The 23,565-nt window shown below is 39.2% G+C and overlaps 2 protein-coding genes across 5 annotated transcripts in view; one reads left to right on the plus strand and one right to left on the minus strand.

Moving 5' to 3' along the window:
- HIGD1C (HIG1 hypoxia inducible domain family member 1C) overlaps positions 1-3,357 on the plus strand; it is an 11,529-nt gene extending 8,172 nt beyond the window's left edge. Inside the window, exon 3 of the mRNA XM_012762321.3 lies at positions 2,294-3,357. Coding sequence (XP_012617775.1) covers positions 2,294-2,358 — 65 coding nt within the window. The 3' untranslated portion in view covers positions 2,359-3,357. The remainder of the gene's footprint in view (positions 1-2,293) is intronic.
- The window catches only part of LOC105870047 (natural resistance-associated macrophage protein 2), a 59,635-nt gene that overhangs the window by 19,726 nt on the left and 16,344 nt on the right, over positions 1-23,565 (minus strand). For 3 of the 4 annotated variants that reach the window (XM_020287452.2, XM_012762348.3, XM_020287454.2), the window contains exons 6-17: positions 22,321-22,427; positions 21,717-21,787; positions 21,546-21,613; positions 20,289-20,444; positions 19,449-19,607; positions 18,100-18,186; positions 17,209-17,328; positions 16,917-17,066; positions 15,944-16,017; positions 14,847-15,000; positions 12,277-12,330; positions 5,644-6,913 (exon numbers count right to left, since the gene is read on the minus strand). In XM_020287452.2, coding sequence (XP_020143041.2) covers positions 6,836-6,913; positions 12,277-12,330; positions 14,847-15,000; positions 15,944-16,017; positions 16,917-17,066; positions 17,209-17,328; positions 18,100-18,186; positions 19,449-19,607; positions 20,289-20,444; positions 21,546-21,613; positions 21,717-21,787; positions 22,321-22,427 — 1,278 coding nt within the window. In that variant the 3' untranslated portion in view covers positions 5,644-6,835. Of the gene's footprint in view, positions 1-5,643; positions 6,914-12,276; positions 12,331-14,846; positions 15,001-15,943; positions 16,018-16,916; positions 17,067-17,208; positions 17,329-18,099; positions 18,187-19,448; positions 19,608-20,288; positions 20,445-21,545; positions 21,614-21,716; positions 21,788-22,320; positions 22,428-23,565 lie in introns of those variants that run through there. The other variant, XR_012921440.1, reaches the window with a different exon arrangement.

Consider the following 23,565-nt stretch of genomic DNA (forward strand, 5'->3'; position numbering starts at 1 on the left):
CATTTCAGAAGCTCCATATCAAGAACCCAGGACAAAAACCAAAGGCTTTATTATACAACAAACCTACCCTCCAGGGTAGATTTTAACTCATTTTACAGATAAGGAAACTGAGGCTTAGAGAGGAAAAGTTACTTGTTCACAATCACATGTGCAATCTGCTCCAGAGCCTAAACTCTTAATTTTATATTGTACTGAGATGCCTATGACAGATTCCTCCAAATTGGACTACTCATACCCTAGAAGATGTATAAAGAGATCCATGAGGATGTGGGAGGGAAATATTCTATCTTCAAAATAAAGAAGCTTTACTAGCTTGGTGCAGTGGTGTGCCCATATAGTCCCAGCTACTCAGTAGGCTGAAGCAGGAGGATCACTTCAGCCCACGAGTTCAAAGTTAGCCTGGGCAACATAGCAAGACCCCATCTCCAAAAAAACACAAAAACACAAAAAACAAAAAACAATAAGCTTTACTAACAGATTGACCATAGTACACTTATATTGTTTGGTGGGGCATGGTGGCTCACACCTGTAATCCTAGCACTCTGGGAGGCTGAGGAGGGAGGATTGCTGGAGCTTAGAAGTTCAAGACCAGCCTGAGTAAGAGCAAGACCCCGTCTCTATTAAAATATATATATATATTTTATATTTATAAATATTTATATTTATAAATATATTACATATATATGTATGTATATATATAATATTTTTTAAGAGTACATTTATATTGTTTATAAATAAATGTGCATTTTGAGGGACATGCTCAACATATTTACTTCTGTAAGTTTGGAAAGTTTGGAGACCACCAACCTAGGGGATGTGGAAATGTCACATATATGGTAATGAATATATGGGATTCACACTCAGAAGAGATCTAACTTAGAGATGTAACTTGCTTACCACATCCACAGGTGTGGATGAGTTGAGAAAGCTCAGATCAGAACTTCAGCCAACACCAATATTTAGGAAGTAGGCAAGAGGTAAGAATCCTCTGTGTCTTATAAGCCAAAGGACAGGGAAAGGAGTCCTATAATTCTCTCTGAATCTGAGAATATTATCTCTATACGTACCACAATGATTCAAGTTTTTTAAAAGAAAGTTGGCTAAATTTTATGCATCATTTCTAGTTATAGTACTATTTCATTAGAAAATTACACAGACTGGATTCACACTCAGAAGAGATCTAACTTAGAGATGTAACTTGCTTACCAGTGAAGCCACAGGTGTGGATGAGTTGAGAAGTTCATATCGGAACTTCAGCCAACACCAATATTTAGGAAGTATGCAAGAGGTAAGAATCGTCTGTGTCTAATAAGCCAAAGGACAAGGAAATGAGTCCTATAATACTCTCTGAATCTGAGAATATTATCTCCATATATACCACAATGATTCAAGTTAAAAAAAAAAAGTTGGCTAAATTTTATCCATCAATTATAGTTATAGTGCTATTTCATTAGAAAATTACACAGACTTCTACCACAATTTCCTATCATGTTGATATACGAGAACTAACTTACGGACCCTTTATCCTCTCTGCACTCTGTGAAGATAGGAACAAGCAGTATCAGAAAGAAATTAGAAGGAAAGTGAAGTAAAGGATTTAGTTTAGACATTCTACTGGATAGCTGATGCCTTGATAATTGAGTTGGGCTGGGGCTGGCGCTGATGGTGTGTGAGTTGTAGCTTATTAATACATCTGTGACTCCTTAACTTGCATTTGAGTGTGCACACCTGCTGATATCCCTGCAATTAATTGAAGCAGCTTCTCTCTTTCTCAGCCTGTTTCCCCTGGCTACTTCCCCCTTTCTGCATGGCCCTGGACCTGTGGAAGCCATATATATTATCTGCCTAAACTCATAGCTAGTTCACCCACTAGACTGTAAACCCCCAGAAGCAGGGATTAGATCCATTCACCATTACTTTCCTCAGGATACTGAGCACAAGTAGACATTGAATAAATGTTTGCTAAATTGAGATGCCTTATCTTAATATCTGGTCAAATTTGCCCACTTTCCTAACATTTCATCAATATTTTAAAATTCAAACTTTAGGGTGACATTGTAACATTATAAATAAATTCAGATTGATACTGATCTTAAAGGGCGCTCTTATAGTTTTGTTTTTGTAAGGGTTTTGTCTAGGGCCACTTGTATGATCCAAGCTAAAAATTAGTATGAGGGAAGGCTTTTGTTTGTTTCTTTTTAAATTGTGGGCTGATTTCAGAAAAATAAAGTGGAAGAAATTCAGCGTTTGTTTCCCACGGATACCCTATTGATATACATCTTTTTGTTCCTAGGTGTTCTCTATTCTATGTATAAGGATTACATTCGACCTCGATTCTTCAATGTGTCCAAAAAATAAATCTACATACTGGAAGCAAGAAAGACAGAGACATCTGAAAACTATTTTACGAAGAATGAATTTTCAATATGTAGCAAATTTGACTGCAGAAGTATCACAGAATTCTCAGAGCCTTTTTATATTAAGTCTCAGTGTTTTAAGAAGTTGATTTCCAAATCAACAATCATAAATACTTAGAAATTCCTTGGATGTCTTTTAGAACATAGGACATGATTTTCTGAATTAAATTTTTTTTATTTTCTAGTTAGTGTCAGAAAATAATCTATATCATGCCAAACTAATCTGAAAATTAGTAGTTATATAGTGGTTACAGAAAACTTTTCTACATCCATGTTAAATGTGACACTCTATTCATCACTTAATTCTCCCTTACTAGGGCAAAGTAATTAAGGTTTCATAAACTCTTTTGTAGAATGGGTAATAATTACATCAGAGAATGGCTATATTGCAATATAAAGTTGGGTCACCACTCTTCACCTCATTCTTATATAGAATCTTGAGTATTTTACCACAAACACAATGTGTAACATTTATATATTTGTGTACTCATTTTATACTTGTGTACTCATTTTTTTTTTTTTAAAAGGAAGATTTATTTGACAAGTTTCACTTAGCGCAATATACCTAAAAGGAAATCACAATACAATGAAAGATTTAAATCAAGGCCTCAGAATTTCGTACAAACACCAAGACCAACATCCTAAAGTATTGGTATTGCGTCTCAAATTTCCCCATTAACTTAAAAAAAAAGCTTCAACTTACGTGCCTTACAGGTTATTAAATGAAACTAGAATTAACAAACATGCCAAAATGTTTCACTTTAATTGTAGACACAGCTCCTATATTGAGTTTTACAAAAAAGCATGTCTTTCAACATGCATCCAAACAATGTTCAATATCATGTGGTATCATAGCAACATTTAACGTAATTCAACTGCTTTAACCTAAATACACTTACTGCTTAAGTACATCCTACAATATATAACTAACTTGAGAAAAGCTGGAACTTGTTTAACAGTTATACTTTACTCAACTTTGCTGTTACATCCTAGATGAGTGTTCAAAAATACCCAACCTTAAATCTTTAAAACAATCCTGATTTCCACTTATAGAGTAAGCATAAATCACAAGCTCGTATTGCAAAAAACTGTTAAACTGGTTTTGTTTTTCTTAAAAAAAGTTGACCAAGAGTCAGTGATCAGGATCAATTACATTCCCCTGTACTCATTTTTATACAAGGTCAAGAGTTCGAAACCAGCCGGAGTATAAAAATGAAGTGTTTCTAGAAATACAAAGGTAAACTGCTAACAAATTCCACTCCCCAAGATGGCAAAGAATTTAGTCCAGAAGTGCTGTTGCTAGTGTGGTATGGCACTGTAGAAAACACGAGAAACCAAAGTAGATGTTAATTATACTTGTGGCCTCAAACTCCAGTGTAATTGCCCTAGGGTTCTACAAAATTAACTAGACTTTGTTGAAGTCATAAGTGTCATAAGTAGCTGTGCATGAGGACCCACAAACTGTTTAAACTACGAGGTAAAGTCACATTTGGAGAAAAGTTAGGAAGTCTTTAAGATGCCTATTTACCCACATTGGCTTGGGTAAAGTGGGAGTGTCACTGCAGGAAGACCCTATGAACAATAACATACCGTAGTTTACTTTGCAAAATACTTTCTGGACAAACCTTTAGGAGACCAATGTTGTAATGTCTAAAATTGAGAAGGCTATTTTCATTGCCTGTTATAACCCTTGATGCCTTACTTGCTGATTAAACTATTTCATATGCCTGGATATATAATACTCTGCCTGCTTTTTATATTAGACCAACACACAGGTAGCAGCAGCTGCTCAGTAACAATTACTTAATTAGGCCGGGCGGTGTGGCTCACGCCTGTAATCCTAGCTCTTGGGAGGCCGAGGGGGGCGGATTGCTCAAGGTCAGGAGTTCAAAACCAGCCTGAGCAAGAGCGAGACCCCGTCTCTACTATAAATAGAAAGAAATTAATTGGCCAACTGATATATATATATAAAAAAATTAGCCGGGCATGGTGGCGCATGCCTGTAGTCCCAGCTACCCGGGAGGCTGAGGCAGAAGGATCACTCGAGCCCAGGAGTTTGAGGTTGCTGTGAGCTAGGCTGACGCCACGGCACTCACTCTAGCCTGGGCAACAAAGTGAGACTCTGTCTCAAAAAAAACCAAAAAAAAAAAACAATTACTTAATTGCACTTTTTCTGACATTATGGTGTATACTGTCAGAGCATCTTTTAACAAAGTGACTCCATAATGCTGAACCCCAGGAACTGAGTGACTGCACCTAGGTTACTCTTATGATCAAATATTTCAATATCTGTATAAGCACACTTAACATAGAAATGTAGATTTGTAAATCATAAATTAAAGAATGATTAAATGTTCTTAGCTTAGCAAAATGCTTACTCAAGACTTGTTCTTTAAAGATCAGCCTCCCTCTACTGGTATGATTCAGTTTGCTTTATTGTAAAATTTTCTGATTATAAGGGTTGTAGGACCTGGGGGCTACACTTGTAAACTTTACTCTGTTCCTAGCAACATATAAAGAATGGAGTCGAGCTATAGAAACACCTCAAGTACTTAACCTCAGTTTAACCAACCACCTTACCTTTTGAAGACATGCAAAACAGGGTGTTTTTATTTTTTACCTTTTATTCTCCAACATTCTCTGGTAATGAAACTACTAAAAAATGAAACTGCCCAGGGATGGGGCTTGGGATTCCAACAAATCAGTTCATCTAGAGTTGTCTTGTATAAAGATACTAAAACACTGAAACTTATGTTTTAAGTAAGCCTCTTTTTTAAGTAAAAGCTTAAAAAGTCAGTCTCAATTTTAGGATCAGAAGGACTCTAACCTGGGTTGTAGGGTTGCTGCTCTTACTATCTGAATTTTCAAGAACCCCTGAATTAGAAATGAAGGAATTTAAAGTGTCATTTTTGAAAAACCCCATTCATTATAAATGAAGATGGGCAATGTCCTGATTTTAAAAAGTCTTATTGAAACATGGTATGTTTTAAAATAAGGCAGAGACGTCCTATCTTTAGCTCTAAAGCTGAGAGAGGAAAGTGATGCTCAAAGCAACACAAATGCTGCAGGGTGTGCAGATGAGGAGTGATGTGATGGCGGATGTATCACCCTGGAGCATGTGCCACTGGAAACGGACGGCGGCCATTCAGTTCCAGCCAACTGCATTTCCAGGAGGGCTCTGTATTGTGAATCTTCTGACTCTTCGACCAGAAAATTATGACAACGCTTTCCAACTTTTAATGTGGAATTTTTTATTACAAAAATGTTAATAAAAAAATTCCTGGTTAGGAAGGCCAAAAAAAAAAAAAAAGGTAACCTACATGTAGCAGATGATTTATGACATGTGGACTAATCTTCCAAGTCCCCTAGTACTAATCTCATACTACTTGGTATAAATATGCATTCTAAAGTGAAATGTTTAACAGTCCCTAGGAGATTCAACAATACAAATATTTGCTGCCCCTAGAAAAAAACTTTAGAACTAGAAATGGTTTTTGAAATATTAATGGGAAAAGTGGGAAGAAAAGACATAGAATTATACAAACATTAGAAAAAAGATTAACACCTTCATTATCTTGCTTAGGACTTACAAAGTTAAATGTTAGAAGTTTCTTCCTTTTCTACCTAAAACTTGAAAACCAGAATGGGATGAGTTACAATGCAGCATGGAAAACTGATCATTGGTTAAAGTATGGTTTCTGGATCTTGTTACCAGGTATTCAGTTTACTCTTTGGCAAATGCTATCACATCTTTGTTTAATGACTACAAAAAAATTCAAGAAAAGTGACCACAAAGACAATTATAAGCAGGCTGATAACCAGGGTTAAATAATGATTGCCTAATAGAAGAAATGTTTTCTTTAGAAATGATGTGTTAATATCAGTATATATCAAGGATATACTCTGGTCAATTAAGATTGAAGTGAAACTTAACTGGCATAGTAAAATATCACATTATAAGATAGTCAACCTGACCAGTTCATTGTGAAAAAGAACATTATTCCGTGTCCTTTCTCACTTATGATCCAGACAAAACAAATAACTGATTTATCTGAACAATATTTTTTAAAAAAATACAAAAGATCTATCACTTTTATGTAACCTTAAAACTCTACCCAAACTCTATGTTCAGGTTTACATAAATATATATACCAGAAGTTAAGACACAAGCCCATAGGGGTGTGTGCCCATCACAGGCCTTAACTCTGGCTATTGTATGACTGTTGTGAGGGGGTGGGTCTCCAACCTACACTTACAGCTGTCCAGCTTTTCACACCCTTCCCATGAGGAAATCTTTGTCTTTTGTTCAAAACATTTGAACGAAACTCACCTCTGAACTAACAGAGATATGTTAACAGGACACCTGGCACAAAAAAGCTTAGAAAAAGTGGTTCTTATATAGTCTCTCAGGCTGACAGTCATCTAGACACAAGTGAATCAGCATCCACGGTATTCAGAAGGTAAAGTTCAGGCTGCGCAGTCAATCCCAGGTGGTACTAAGGACAAAAAGATAGAAGAGGTTTAGAATGATTTTCTAGTATCTAGATACTGAAATTGACACTTAAGTACCTAAAATTAGCATATCAATTTAGGCCTTTTTTCAGTACTGCTATATTGATTTTTATTTCTTTCTTTTCTTTTCTTTTTTTTTTGAGACAGAGTCTCACTTTGTTGCACAGGCTAGAGTGAGTGCCCTGGCGTCAGCCTACCTCACAGCAACCTCAAACTCTTGGGCTAAAGCAATCCTGCTGCCTCAGCCTCCCAAGTAGCTGGGACTACAGGCATGTGCCACCATGCCTGGCTAATTTTTTCTATATATATTAGTTGGCCAACTAATTTCTTTCTATTTATAGTAGAGACAGGATCTCGCTCTTGCTCAGGGTGGTTTCGAATTCCTGACCTTGAGCAATCTGCCCACCTCGTCCTCCCAGAGCGCTAGGTACAGGCCTGAGCCCCTACGCCCGGCCTTGATTTTTATTTCTGAAAAGAAATGGCTTACAAATACACACATTAATGGCTTCCGATGTGTAAAATAATAGAAGCTGAAATAGTTAAGGGTAGAGATAGTGCCAAATATCCTCAGCGAAATTAGCACTCTATTCTTGTGACACACTGCCTCAGGATGGGTGCTTTCAGATCAGGATAGTAAGAGTAAACATGCACTGAGTACTCTTGTATTTTCATATTGTATTAGGAATCAAATTTCAAATGGTCTAAATATGAGCCCTGTAATCCTGGCCCCATTGTCCTTTGGTAACTGAGCAGAGAAAAGCCTTTCATGAAAAACAAAAACATAAAATCGCATGTGCTAAAAGAGAGGAAGATGACCTCCAAATGTTTGCCAGGCTGAATCAGAATCACCTACGCTGCTTTTAAAACACATTTGCAGTCCCTACTCCTGGAGAACTGAATCCAGATGGTTTGTGTTGGGATCTGTGAAGTTATTTCTTTTTCCTTTCTCCACAACAAACTTTGGGATACCATTGAGTCTTATTTTAGCCCTGTTATTACTTAGGGCTTTGGGAACCTTATTGTCCCTTGGCACTGAGTCTGTAAACTTTTTTTTTTTTTTTTGAGACAGAGTCTTACTGTGTTGCCAGAGTGCGGTGACGTCAGCCTAGCTGACAGCAACCTCAAACTCCTGGGCTCAAATGATCCTTCTGCCTCAGCCTCCCAAGTAGCTGAGACCACAGGCATGTGCCACCATTCCCGGCTAATTTTTTTCTATATTTTTAGTTGGCCAATTAATTTGTTTCTATTTTTAGTAGAGACAGGGCCTCCCTCTTGCTCAGGCTGGTTTTGAACTCCTAAGATTGATCAATCCACCCACCTCGGCCTCTCAGAGTGCTAGGATTACAGACAGGTGTGAGCCACCATGCCTGGCCTACTAAACTTTATTAACTAATAGTTGGTGGCTATTGCTGGGGTAGGACCATAGAGGGCACTATTCATTCTCTACACCTACCAGAAGCATTCAAACTTTTTAAAATTTTGCACAGGCCAAACAAAACCTACCAGTTGGCAACTTCTGAGCTAAAACATACTCCAGCACTAATCAGAGTATCAAGCAAATGATCTGATTTGTTGATATTCCTGGTGCTGCTACACAAAGCACGGTGTCTTGACCCAACATAAAAAGCCTGTATATGATACAGGATAGTTTGGGAATGAAAATATGGGTTCTGGAGTTAAGCTGTTCAAGTACCAATTGTCCACTTATTAGCAATATGATGTGGGCAAGATACTTTTGGCTTTTCAGTTGATTCGTCTATATGGAAGCTGATCCTCTTGTTGTTATAGGATTAAATGAGATAATACAAGTGCTTAGGTTGGAACTAGCACATAATGAGTGGTAATAATAAATGCCGATAGAAGCGGACACATTTAAATTCATTGGTCCTACCAAAAGGAGCAGAAGACATTCTAGAGGGCAGAGCTAAAGAAAATATCTCAAATCAGGATCTTAAAAGTTGTTTTCCATCCTATTTTAGTTCTGAAATTAAACCCAAAGTAAGGAGAGCTAAATGAGGAAGGACAACATGGAAAACAAAATTCTTCCCAGATTACTCCCATAGTGTTACTTATTCTATTCAGCTCCTATAAGATAGGCAAGAAAAGCTTGCAACAAGGGAAAATGAAGTTCTAGTGACACTCTTGGGACAAATGAAGTGCTCAGATTTTCCTGTCACGTATCCAGTGACAGGGCTAATAGTTTATTATGCCTGAGCTTTGCCTTTATTTAAATAAATGGTGCCAATATTTCCATTTATAACAGGTCTGCCAAAATTCTCATTGCTTTTTAAGCTCAATAATTTTGGTTTCTCTTCAAATACTAATTTTTATTGGTAGCATATACAGAATGTACATGCCTACTTCAATAGGGAAGCAAGACTATATAGATAGAAAAATAGCTTATAGAGAAAGGCAGAACAAAATTTTTTTCAAGTTTAAACATAGTTAATGGTGTGTCCTTTAGTAAAATGATTTGATGAAGAAATAAGTGTTGTTAGCATCTGCAATTAATCCATGCCTTCTGAGGACTAAACCTATTTATTTCTCTATCTCTTCTAAGGATGGAATCACTAATAGCGTGGGCCAAGTGTGTCATTCCAGGTAGTAACTGATGTTTTGGTATTATCGAGTTGTTAAACCCCAATAATGAAGTATTTTCAAGGTTTAAAAAATACCCAGGAAACCAAATTGGAAAAAAAATTTTTAATTACAAACCAAGTTTACATATTGTTAAATGGTTACTTAAAGCTCACTTGTAGCCACTCCTAATGCTACTAGCAGGATTCCCAAACTGAAGCTCTTCCAAATCCCAGTTAATTTCCAGCATACTGTAGCAGCACAGTTATTTCATGTGACGTATAAGGAGAACAAGGACCAATTTTATAAAGTACAATTGTATGTCTTTAAACATTCCACACAAACACACTGCCAAAAAGTACCACACATGCTGTCAATGGAGGATTTAAATTTCTATGCATTGTTTATTGCACCTAGCATAATGGTTGAAATATACTTTCTCTCTGTGAGGATCAAATGGAATAAGCTATGGTAGTGTTTTTAACAATGTAAAATACCACACAATTAGTATTATAGAGTGTCATTTAACTGGGAAGAAATTTTTTACCATTACAAGTCACCTATATAACCTTTGAAAGAACACTAGCAGGTCAAGAGTGGTGGCTATGTAATCCTAGCACTCTGGGAGGCCAAACAGGAGGATCAGTTGAGCTCAGGAGTACAAGACCACCTTGAGCAAGAGCAAGACCCTATCTGTACTAAAAATAGAAAAAATTACTGAGGCATGGTTGTGTGCACCTGTAGTCCCAGCTACTTGGGAGGCCAAGGCAGGAGGATCACTTGAGATCAGGAGTTAAAGGTTGCTGTGAGCTAGGCTGGCAACACAGCACTCCCTCTAGCCCGGGCAATAAAGCAAGACTCTGTCTCACAAAAAGAAAAAAGAATACTAGCAGCTATGTTTGCTCCTAAATGTTTGTGAATCTCAGACTGATTGGATCCACCCAGACCTGGGAAAAGGTAAATGTTACTGTATATTTTTATGAAGAATTTTTTTCTGTCAGTTTGGCCTTCACTGACTGCAGCCAGACAAGAGCTTAAGATATCAGTCCCTGATTATCTTCACAGAGTACCTTTACAACCAGTTTGGGGAATGATTCTGGTAAGGGGCAGATATGAGGAGGAACAGTTAGGGGAATTCTCATTCATGATTCTACATTTTATTACTTGAGAGGCTAAGGAAAATGTCTAGTCAGTAAAACACAGTAGTGTACCCTTAATGCTTTAAAAAAGACAGTCCATCTAGTCTGTAGTTTTGACGATGTGCAAAATATCAGTAATAATGGCTGTAGGGGCTCAGATGAACAGGAAACATCAATCAGGCAGGATTCCAGAAGGAAAGCTCCAAAAATCAGAAGTCCTTCAATCTATTCCCATTACTGTTCTCACCACGTCAATGGCTATAAATGGTTTTTGATTATGTATCTCCAGCAGACAGATGTGATCGATTTGAAATAACCACAGGTCTCAGGCTTCACATGTAAAAATGTCACAAGTGGCTAAAGGACAGCAGTTTTATGCTCAAGACACCCATTTCCTCTGATTCCAAAGCTCCACGATCTGGTCTCAAAGTTTTTCCCTCTGAGGAAACAGCTGTAGCGAGGTAGCCCAGTTCAACCTTGCCGACAGACAACACTGCAACCACAGTGACACCTACTGACTTGCTGAGAGAGAGAGAGAGCTGGCTTTGCAAGGATTAGCTCCACAGCTCCTGAGATTGCCTTACAAATCCTCTTGGGCAGGAGGCAGAGCGGTGCATCAGAACAACATGATGAATTCTGGTGAGACTTGGCTTTTAGGAATAAAACAGATGGCTCTTCTTCCTCCTTTGAGTGTTTTCTCCCCACCCCCAAAATCTCATGAGAATGTCAGTTCATAAATGCTACCATCTTTTTCTATCACCGCCCTCCTTGAGGAGGAAAGTGAAGGTTTTACAACTATATGTGCTCAAGACTATATATCATCAAGAGAGCTCTATACTAACACAAAGTTTATTAAAATCAGAACTCCCAAAAAAACCCTGATAAGCTTTCAATCTCTGAGGAAGATCTTCCAAAGGTGATTAGTAACTACCACCTACAGGGGAGTTTTGCTAATTGTCCATTTTTTACCTTCTTTGTTTTCTCACCCCTTTTAAGTTCCACTGAGAAATTTAAAGTGGAAATATGTTAAAATAATAAGTTAAAATTAAGCCTGTCTCTTAATTTTATATTTTGTCTGGATGACCACCCTAGTTGCAATTTTTGTATAATTACAATAACTGAAAGGGTATGCATAAAAATTATTCTGCCTTTGATAATCCACTCTATTTTGATAAATAAAACCTGGATACTCATTCAGTTGTATGTATTATTTAAAAAATGTTAAAACATATGCCCTGGTCAAGAATCATGCATAGATGATTATCTCTGAAAAGGATAAAACAAGCTAGATAGCCCTTACGCAGCTACTCAAGAGTTTAGTGTTGGAATGATAGTAGCAAATGTCAGCTTTTTAAAGATCCTACTTAATCCAGGTCCCATGTAAGGAGGTCAAGTAAACAAAAATAATTCCATCTTTCAAACACATATGAAAGAAAGTCTCTACCAACTAACATTTGAGTCCTAAATGCTGTCTGTGCATCAGCACATACTTTTAGCTATGTTCACACAGTAAACCATAGAAACACACTGGCTCTGATGGCTACCTGCGCAAGACAGACAGACTAATCCAGTGTTTACTTAGCATAGCCACCGGTGGCTTCTTCGGTCAGCAGGCCTTTAGAGATGCTTACCGTGTGCCCACAGTCCAGGAAGGACATGCCCAGTGCAATCAAGCATTGCCAACCCTGAAAGATAAAATAGGGTCATCATTCACCAGGCTCTTCGAAGAGCCCTCTTACCCACCATGACTGCTCATACACCTGCTCAAATGCAAACCTGTTCCCTTCCTTCAATATCCAGCTTTGCCCTTCTTCTACCGGCACAGGTTGCACAAGTCATTCTCCCAACCCCACTCCTCCTTCAAAAAATCCTGAAATCTGTCTTCCTCCACATAGTTTCTCCATACTATTTTCAATACTGAGTTCTCTCTGTCCTACTGCTTTGTGCTTGTGGTTTCTTTTATTCAACTGGGAGTTCCCTGAAGACCACTTTTCTCCAGTCCTCCCCATTCCTCATAATGGGGAGAATGAATCACAGATTAATACAACTGGCTCAGTCTCCTGAGCTGCTCTGTGAAGTTCCTGTTTTGGAGCTCAACAGCAGCAACCTGCTCTAGAATCAGCCCTCACCTCTAAAATTTCGTCTTTGACAATCTCACTAGTCTCAGGCTGACTGAGGAAAACTTGGCACTTTCATAACTAATCGGCATTATGAAAACATTTCCCAAACTTCTAGGGGAGTGAATTTTAGAAAACAATTCCTGTTAAGGACACAATCAGTTTATTACTTTTCTTTGAAGTCAGTCCCTAGATCATAGAGTCAGTACAATCTTTGTGTGTGCAAGATTTTCGGGGAAGAGAAAGAAGGCATATATCAATCCAAGATATTTCTCCATATTTACTCAAGTGATTTTTCTCAATCGAATACCTAGCATGCAGCATATTGGCATGGGGACCAGGTAAGCCTTCTACATATCAACAGCAGGTTTCCAATCTCTATCTTTAGCCATTCTCTGTAGTAGAAATGGCATAAATTTTGCTGTTCCTTATCCCTAAACCTCCTATTTTTCACAGAAACCTGTATAGAACTGAGAGGAGGACTCGCTGTTATTGTTGCTTTGGCTGTTTTTTGTTAAAGTAAGCAAAGGTAAAGATTTCAAAAACAGAAGAATATATCCATACTCTCACTTTCCTAAGACAATTACTTTTACTATTTTGACATAATCTAATTTAAAATTTTTTTGATCTCTTTATGATCTCTATATAAATTTTACATACCTTTTCCACGTAGCTGTGGTTCTATAACCATGATTTTTTGTTCAGAAATATGATTGAGGAATTAATGAGATGTGGCTCATAAGATCATTATTTTATTGTATTGCCCTATATTACTATGTTAAATACAGAAACAGGAGTTTGCAGGGTTTTGCCTGAAGGAATGTGTGGACTCAATGGTTCACTTATTAGAGGCTGCTATCATGGGAGAGCTCTCAAATCTCCGGTAGGGATATTTTCCAGGAAGGCTTCCCGGTATCTCAAAATCTGTGAGCTTCCCTGTGTCTTGAAAGACAAGACAAGACAAATATGGCCCACAGGATGGGAGCTGGAAACAACGAGTGCACTTTGTCCAGAGATGCACCCCGATGGTTATAGACAACCTATTTATTAGAGATGGGTTTCCTGCTCTCTCCTGTCTATCTTTAAGTCCACCATAACTAATCAAAGAAATATAGAGTCACTATACCTCTTTTGTTATACCTTTATTAATTGACAACTACCTTTTGCAACATAGAAGTTAGCCCCGGAAAGACTTTGTACCTGTTCACCAAGATAGATTAGAAGCCCCTTGAGAGGACTTTTGGCCCTAACCCATTACCTGCATCCCCTAGCAACTGCATTCCCTGATATGCAAATATGTAACCCTGACAACTGGCAATTGATGTCTATGATCATAAACACCTGTATGAATCTAACCATATTGCTGGCATTTATGGAGATACGCCAGTCTTCTAAGTAACCCCATTGTGTTATATCTGATCTTTTTATATATATATATATATATATATAACTATAAACTATACCTTAGTCTCTGTATTCTTTTATTTCTCTCCATTGCCTATCAATTTCCTTATCCTCTGTGGCGACCCCTATCTTAAGGACTTGGCTACATGGGGAGAAGTAGCTAATCTACTCAAGGGCCTGCCTTAAATACTCTCCCCCAAAATTTTTGAAAATGACTCTAGAATAATCCAGTGAGAGAATATCTCTCCTTATTTCCTTGGCCAGCTAGTAAGTGGTAGAGTAGAGCTGGGGTGTGCACCCGCATGTGTCCCACCCAAAGATCTAAATCACACTGCACAGCCCATTCTCCAACTCCATCTTGTACCTCTCTCCACTCTCTGTACTGCTACCCTCCTTGTACTTCCTCAAACATACTGCACTTACTTATTAGGAATTGAAAATGGAAACCATATAGAAGTAACAGAAATCAAAAAATGACAGATCTTAGGAACCAAAGTAAATTTTACAGTTTGAAATATTGTTTTATAAATAGCTCATTTGACAATTCCACATAAATTGTCTCAGCAACTGCAGGTAGATTGCTGTGTGCTCTCTAGGATCTGTTTACTTCTAAATGTCAGTCAGTCTCACTTCTACCATCCCTGATAACTGTGCCCCTACCACCTCCAGCCTGGACTTACCAAGTAGAACACAAAGCTCAGATAAGCCACACTGATCACAGCAGCCACCACGTATAATGCCACATGCCCTAGTTCCTGGACATAGATCACTACAAAGTACATGTTGATGGAACAGACGATAAGGACCACGATCCCACCTGCAATCCTCCAGCCTCTGTAAAGGAATGAGCACAGTCACTGATGGATTAGGCCAACCTAGTCAAAAACAGAAAAGGAAACTGCATCTTGTGGGGTAAACAGGAAAGGCGGTAGAGGCATTTCAAAATGAAGTGAAAACTGGTTCTTATTCTGCTCCAGATTAGGTCAAACGGGACAAAGATAGACCATGACAGGGAGAAAGAGGGGAAAAAAATATCTTCAAGTAATCCCTAATATTTACATCCCTAGAAATGCAACAATGCCCATATATCCTTCAAAAGGAATATATATATATAAAAGATACTAACTTATGCCTTTCTCATTAAAAAGATTTTTTTTTTTTTTTTTTTGAGACAGAGTCTCGCTTTGTTGCCCAGGCTAGTGTGAGTGCCGTGGCGTCAGCCTAGCTCACAGCAACCTCAAACTCCTGGGCTCGAGCGATCCTTCTGTCTCAGCCTCCCGAGTAGCTGGGACTACAGGCATGCGCCACCATGCCCGGCTAATTTTTTTTATATATATATCAGTTGGCCAATTAGTTTCTTTCTATTTATAGTAGAGACGGGGTCTCGCTCTTGCTCAGGCTGGTTTTGAACTCCTGACCTTGAGCAATCCACCCGCCTCGGCCTCCCAGAGAGCTAGGATTACAGGCGTGAGCCACCGCGCCCGGCCTTCATTAAAAAGATTTAACAAAGAATTAAGGTACTTCAAACTTCAGTGGCTGCAGCTGAAGAGTTCAAGCCCTGAAAACTGAAAGCGTTCATCCCCCAAGATGAAAAATGTACTTTCTCCTTTGCTCCAGTCACAGTCTCTGTTTTTAACCCAAAGAGTAAGCACCTAGTAATCGTCTCTCAAAGCATATATCTCCCCTGTATGAATCATTTCTCACTAGCTTCTTGGATTAACACATCTTTTCCCACATATCACTGTCCCGTTTGGGGAACTAAGAGGAAAATACTCACATTCCATTGGCAAAGTCACTCATTACTGGCCGTAAGCTTGTAAAGGTGAGGATGGGTATAAGAGCAAATGGAAGCTGGAAAAGAAAGAAGTAATATCAGATGGGGCTACTAGGGGTCTTCACATCACCCTAGAGAACTGCATGGCTGGCCAAGCGCAGTGGCTCACGCCTGTAATCCTAGCACTCTGGGAGGACGATGTGGGCGGATTGCTCAAGGTCAAGAGTTCGAAACTACCCTGAGCCAGAGCAAGACCCCGTCTCTACTATAAATAGAAAGAAATTAATTGGCCAACTAATATATATAGAAAAAATTAGCTGGGCATGGTGGCGCATGCCTGTAGTCCTAGCTACTCGGGAGGCTGAGGCAGGAGGATTGCTTGAGCCCAGGAGTTTGAGGTTGCTGTGAGCTAGCTTGATGCCACGGCACTCACTCTAGCCTGGGCAACAAAGTGAGATTCTGTCTCAAAAAAAGAAAAAAAAAAAGAAAAAAGAAAAAAGAACTGCATGGCTAGTGAAAGTAAAACATGAACCCTGACTCATCTTCTCCATGAGAAATGATTATCATTCTGACATGCTCAAGCATTTCATTGAATCTGTACAGCTGTGAGAAACCTAGCATCAGTTAAGATCCCAAGTGTCTTTACAAATATTTGTATGTGACTTGTCTTCTTAACCTCTATAGAACCTAGCACAGTGCTCTGTATGTTCATTTAATTGTGGCTTAGATTAATGAACTGTAATTTTGTGTTCTACATATCAGTAAAGCTCATAATTCCCATTCAATAGGCTTAAAAAACCAATCCATTTCTAAAAGCCTTTCGGATGCCAGGAATTTCATATTTGTTTACTGCAGACTGTGCCTCTTTCTTCCTCTCAATTTCCCCCCAGCACACAGCACTAGGTTTAGTACCCACGGGCAGTACATAATGCTGCCTGACTAAATGGGATATAAGTTGCCCTAGTTCCCTCCTCACCTGTAAGCTCTGCAGAACATTCAGGAAATCATTCATCCCTGTTAGATGCTCCACATCTTGGAAGACAGCAACAAGCAGAGTGGGAATGATAGCAATAGAGCGGGTCAGAATCACTCGGGCAAAGCGTGACCATTTCAGGTTCAGGAATCCCTGGAAGAAATACAGAGCAGGATTAACATCTGGAAAAAAGAACAGAGAAAGGTTCAGGGAGGTTCAGGATAGACCTCAGAAGCGTGGGTTTAAGAAGTGACAAAGGTCTTTGTCATCTCCCTCTATTCCATACCACACATACCTCCATGACAAACTGGCCAGAATAGGTTCCTGTCATGGTGGAGCTCTGTCCTGCAGCCAGGATCCCCACTGCCCAGATGTAGAGAGCAGCAGGCCCAAAGTAACATCCCAGAACAATACCCTGAGAGAGACAGGAATAAAGATACATTTATGTCAATAATTTGTTTAGACAAGTCTTAAAACAGCATTTCTCTGTGGCATTTCTCCCTCTTCGTTGCTATGCCCCACCTACACCAAGTGCTGTGCCTGGCCCTGTACCAGAAACTCGGCTCAAGTCCTGACCCTGTCCCAGAAACTCGGCTCAAGTCCTGATCTCATTCTAAAGGCTTTTAATCTAAACTTTACTAGATGCTCTTTACTCCTCAGCCTGGTCCCTTTCTCTTTTCCAAGCTTCCAAGCTTCATTTCCTCTGTTTTAAGCATTTAAAAAAATTGGTTTACACCACATTACATTTCCCAAATTATATTCCTTAACACATTATGCTGGAAAATGGTAATAGGAGGGCAGGGAAAGTTCAAAGAAATCTGGGAAATGCTGCATACTATATACTCTACTCTTGGAAGATCACAATATAAGTAGCATGGAGGGATTGAGGGAGCCCAGGAGCGAACACTTTACTAAGAACACTTCTATATTCACCCCAATTAACATTCTGTGGAACACTATGCTATCAACATGAATTTGAGGAATGCTGGTGTACCATTCATCTTTTCAATTGATCCTCTATTCCCTCCCATGTAATCAAAAATGCTTGTCTGGCATCTTGACTTCTGAAATGAATGACATCCCAGGGAAGATATGCTCAAATATGAAAGGAACTCACAGAAAAGACCAGATAATTTTAGAAGAATATTAATTCAGAAGCAAAGATCACAAATCTGAACGTGCTTACCCCTTTGTAGATGTCCACAGCCAGTGTTGAATTGTCGTTAGGAAAGAGGCCAGCATGGGGACTGCTGCTATTTTGACAGACTTCAACCTAGAACCCAAAGCAGTTCAAGGGCAACTTTAGTTTTAGAAGCAAGGACCAAATAAGAGCTCTCCTACAGATCCTACCCAGGCACCTAGGAAAGGTAGGCTGGAGGGAAAACACTGGATACAGGTTGTACTGTGGGTAGAGACTGGCAGCAATATAACTTGGAGTATTCCTCCATAATCTTTATAGATCCCTAGGTCATCAAAAATCTTTACTAAGTGTGTGCATGGTAAACATAAATGCTGGGGCATTATAAACAAGGACAAGAAGAAAGGCTCTTGAGAAGGCTTCAGGCCAGGCACCGTGGCTGACACCTGTAATCCTAGCACTCTCAAAAGCTGAGGCAGGCAGATAATTTGAGCTCAGGACTTGGAGATCAGCCTCAGCAAGAGCGAGACCCCATCTCTACTAAAAAAACAGAAAGAAATTAGCTGGACAACTAAAAATATATAGGAAAAAAAATTAGCTGGGCATGGTGGCACATGCCTGTAGTCCCAGCTAATCAGGAGGCTGAGGCAGAAGGATTGCTTGAGCCCAGGAGTTGGAGGTTGCTGTGAGTTAAGATGATACCACTGCACTCTATCCAGGATGACAGAAGAAGTTTGTATCTCAATTAAAAAAAAAAAAGGAAATTGAACCTCACTTCCCCCCTCTTAACAAAAACAAAATAAAACAAAACAGAGGATACAGAAATCAAAATGACAAAACAACCCAGGTGTGATGGCTCATGCCTATAATCCCAGCACTTTCAGAGGGTAAGGCATGAGCACTGCTTGAGGCCAGGAGTTTGAGACCAGTCTGGGCAACAGAGCAAGACCCCTTCTCTACAAAAAGTAACTTAAAAAAATTAGGTTGGTATGGGTGGCACATGTCAATGGTCCCAGCTACTTGGGAGGCTGAGGCAGGAGGATCACCTAAGCCTAGCAGTTTGAGGTTACAGTGAGCTATGATGATGCCACTGCACTCCATTCCTGGATGACAGAGCAAGACTTTGTCTCTATAAAAAACAAAACAAAACAAATTCTGTCTGAGTCACGGTTTCTGTTTTCTCTTTGTTGAGTCCTCCTGATGAGAGAGAAAAAAATGGGTCTAGACTTGGCCAGCCCCAGGACTATAGAGTCTGACTGGTACACAGTGACTTTAGAGGACAGCAGTGAGGCTAGAGATCTAGTTCCCCTGGGTTCCAAGTCATTGTATTTTCCTACCCCCTTCCAGTTTCCACTTTGCCCTCACATTCACTACCACCCATGGGCCTGGTTACTCACCACCTGCTCATTGGTTTTCTCAAAAAATGCTTCAGCAAAGACTGAGACAACAAAGACGTTGATGACGAAGGAAACAAAGAGAGCAATGCAGGATTCAATGAAAAAGTACTTATTGGCTTCTCGAACTTCTTGTTTATTATTCCGGTTTACCTGTCTAGACTAGAGAGATAACACCAGTAGTTATTTTTTGACATGTTGGAGCAAATTCTCCTGTAGCATTTCAGTAGTCTGCAGTCAGCTGAGAGATTCAGAGGGCAAATAATTGAGCAGATGAAATGTGAAAGATCCAACACTCACCTACATCCTAGTCCACTGAATAAGAACTGCATGCTCTTTGATGGCATTGCACACCCTCAAATAAGGAACGGTGACTAAGTAACTATGGAGCTCTCAGTTATTGTGGCTGGAAGGACCACTGACCTACAAAAACCTGATTTCAGTCCTATGGGGTGTATAATCCTAATTATAAAGGTTTCTGAAATCTCGCAGCAAATTATTGTGTAAGACTGACTAGTAAAATCCTAGTTGGACTCCTGTACTTCTGACCTCCACAAGGCCACTCGAGCTTTTGAAATTTAAACACAAGAGGCTTGGTACACTTTAAGACCTTTTATGAAGAACTTTAGTCCCACCTTCTCTGTGGGGCTAGTAATCTCTGGTCAGTTTGGTCATAAAACAAGAGTCCAAGTCCAAGCATGTAGAGGTTATAAATGTCAAGGCTTGGAAAATAACTTGCTTCTTAGAGCTCTAATAGTTATAAACTAATGTTGTTGCCCTTGAACTTAAAGGAAAATATCCCATTAACTATATAGGGGACAATGAGAAAAGGGCCTTGCTCACCTTGACTAAGGCAGAATGCAGGTACATGTTGTGTGGCATGATGACAGCTCCCACGATGCCCACAGCCTGCTCGATCTGTGGTGTGCGACAGCCTGAACAGGATGGCACGAACATGCCCTTGAGTACCTGGCTCTGGCTGGGTTTCACTGTAACATACTACGTACCAACAGAATAACCATTAGCCTTTCTTAGAACATGAGACTGGGGGAGTAACATACTACTAGGGAACACTCAGTATCTTTATGCCTTACCTCCTCTTCTTTCTGCAACTACCTATGATAATAAGTAATACAGAATCATCAAAGAACCAAACAACATAAGGGACTTCCTATCGGGGTCAAAGAATTCAGAACTGGAATATTGGGATATTTTACATCATATTTTAGATACACAAAACAGATGTGTATAGAATGTAATTGATATTCAAAAGAAATGAAATGGCTAAGGATCTTACTTTTATTAGCTTCACAGTAATTCCTGTGAGACAGACCCAAGACACAGAATCAGTTTTCACTTATCTCTACTTATCCTGCTTCTGTTCACCTGTGTTCATTTAAAATCACTTGATGCTTCCACTAGTGTGTAGTGAGTCTCATTGATAAATACTTCTCATACATACTTTTCTCTGGCTCAGCATTTCTCTAGGAAGCCTTTGGCCAAGATGCATAATCTACTGACACATTAGGTTTTTTTAAAGTTCATCCAGACCAATAAGCAGAAATCAGTTATAACACATGGACATAGGATGGTGGTAATACTGCAAATAATGGTACTGGTTCTTAGGGGTTCCTGGGTTGGGGTACAAACCACAAAATATCAACTATATCCCCTATAGTTCATCGACTCTTTTAACACAGGGAAAGTTCAAGCTGCAATTAATATAAACCAGAATGAGCAAAAACAGAACCCTACCTGACAGCAAAGAAGAACCCTGCAATTCCCTCCCTAACCCTCTGCAAATTATTCTATTGTCAGGATGGCCAATGTGGAACTAGGGAGTCTAATCTGGAAAGCCCTAGGAAGTCTAATCATTTTTAACTTAGTAATCTCTACAGGCCTTTTTGCACACTGATCTTGGCTAAAAATCATCTCTACAAAATTGGCCAGGATGAATCGGCTTTTGGTTGATACATGTGATAAAATTATTAAACCATCCTGGCATAATTACTGTCTTTTATAATGAAAGGCTAAGGAAAAAAAAAAAAAAAAAACCTACCACATCTTATAAAGCTAACGAATATAGCCTGTAACACTTGCCTCATATCCAAATGTGAGGGCCATAACGGTGATGAGAAAGCCAAAAAATGCTTCTAGCTTCCGCAAGCCTAAAGGAGAAAATGAAGCAATGAGTGCACAGCAGGCAAATTTCCCCACTAGCCACACGAGTGAAAGTGGTTCCTTTGACTCCTCCATTCCCACTCTCCTTACCATATTTGTCCAAAAAGAGAAACACAAAGGTATCTGCAATGGTGATGAGGACTCCACCCCACAGAGGAACCCTAGGTCAGAGATAAAAAATGGACAGCAGTGAAAAGAAAGGAAACATTAAAAAACACTTTCTTCCCACCAGCTCTCTAGACACAAAACACTTGCAAAAGCCAGGACTTTGGGGAGGAGTGACAATAGCAGGAAGCCAGACCTTGGGTAGTTTAGGATAAGTTTAGCACCAACTTGATTACATTCATTCAAACTTTGATTAAGAGTCTACTAATGTCAGGTTATAAACCTGAAAAGTATGGGTGTCACCCTCAAGGAGCTCACTATCTAGTGGGATACACTAACAAACAAATAAACAATGACAATACAAAATACCACACACTGTATAAGAGAGGTATGTATAACGCACCATGGGAATGAAAGACTTAGAGCCTACATCTTTTGAGGGAGAGGAAGGGAGCTTCAAAAAGGTTCCACAGAAGAAATAAGAATTGAGTTGAATCTTGAAAATTAAAAAGGAATTGGGTTTTTGTTTTCACCTTTGCTTTGAAACCCACCAAAACACTGATTACTTTCTAGAGGGAAATCCCCTTACCTTCCTAAAGACAGAAGATTGATGGCAATGGCTGAGCCAATGACTTCTTGCATATCTGAGCCAATAATAGCCAACTCCACCATCAGCCACAGGATGATTCGTGGGACCTAAATATCAAACAGTAGAAAGACATGGTTCTTTTCTTTTTTAGACACTGGTCTCAGTCTGTATCAGTCTGTTGCCCAGCCTAGAGTACAGGGGCATAATTATAGCTCACTGCATCCACAAACACTGGGCTCAAGCCATCCTACTACCTCAGCCTACCAAATAGCTATAGCTAACACTACAGGCAAGCACCACAACCTTCTAATTTAAAATTTTTTTTGTAGAGACAGGGTCTTGCTATGTTGCCCAAGCTGGTCACAAACTCCTGGCCTCAAGCATTCTCCCTCACCTGGCCCCAGCCTCCATAGCACTGGCACTTCAGGTGTGGGTCACTGAGCCTGGCAAGACATAGCTCTGATTAATCATTTCTAGGAATCTTCCCTGTATTTTGGAATTCATATTTTAGCACTGACCCATAAATAGTCCTTTATAAGTCTTCAGACTAGAGATGAAATAGCAGAACTTGACTCTATTCAGCCCATCACTACACTTTGGCTCCCAGGTAGAGAAAGAAAGTGGCTTCCACATGGCAGAGTCTATGAACCAAGGTCAGGGTGCCAGTTGATCTTACCTTTTTCTCTTTCGTTTCCACTCAAGAAATGAATGGGACTTCCATTCATTAACTTCTACTTAGTGTCCTACCTAAAAACAATACTCAAAGTTTTGGGGGAGAATAAGGATGCTAAAATAGAGATCAAGACAGACTAGTAACTGACTGCAGAAGAAAACATCTATGCTGACCATAGCTGAGGAGACAAATCAAACATGAAAAAGAGGAGCTGATTTTTAACGTAATAATAGTACACAAGCAAGTGAGAAAGAACAGATATGCAAAAGAACTCAGGGTGAAATGGTTGGAAATGGGTGGCATATAACAAAGTAGGAAACTAATCAGGCCAAACCATCTACCTGAAAGACAAATTTAGTTATGCTGGCTCACTGAAGCCAAAAAAAAAAAAAAAAAACCACCCCCAGATACCTACTGTCCAAAAAATATCTTGTCACAACAAAGCAACTTTAACATACATGAAGAAAGAGAAGCTAAAGGAAATTATAAATCACTAAGGTTTTTTTGAAAAGCAGATAGAGATACCTTCCGCTCACAGAAAGGAAAGGAGATTAAATATTGAGGACAAACAA

Source organism: Microcebus murinus, chromosome 10, assembly GCF_040939455.1.
Source record: "Microcebus murinus isolate Inina chromosome 10, M.murinus_Inina_mat1.0, whole genome shotgun sequence".
Classification (NCBI taxonomy): domain Eukaryota; kingdom Metazoa; phylum Chordata; class Mammalia; order Primates; family Cheirogaleidae; genus Microcebus; species Microcebus murinus.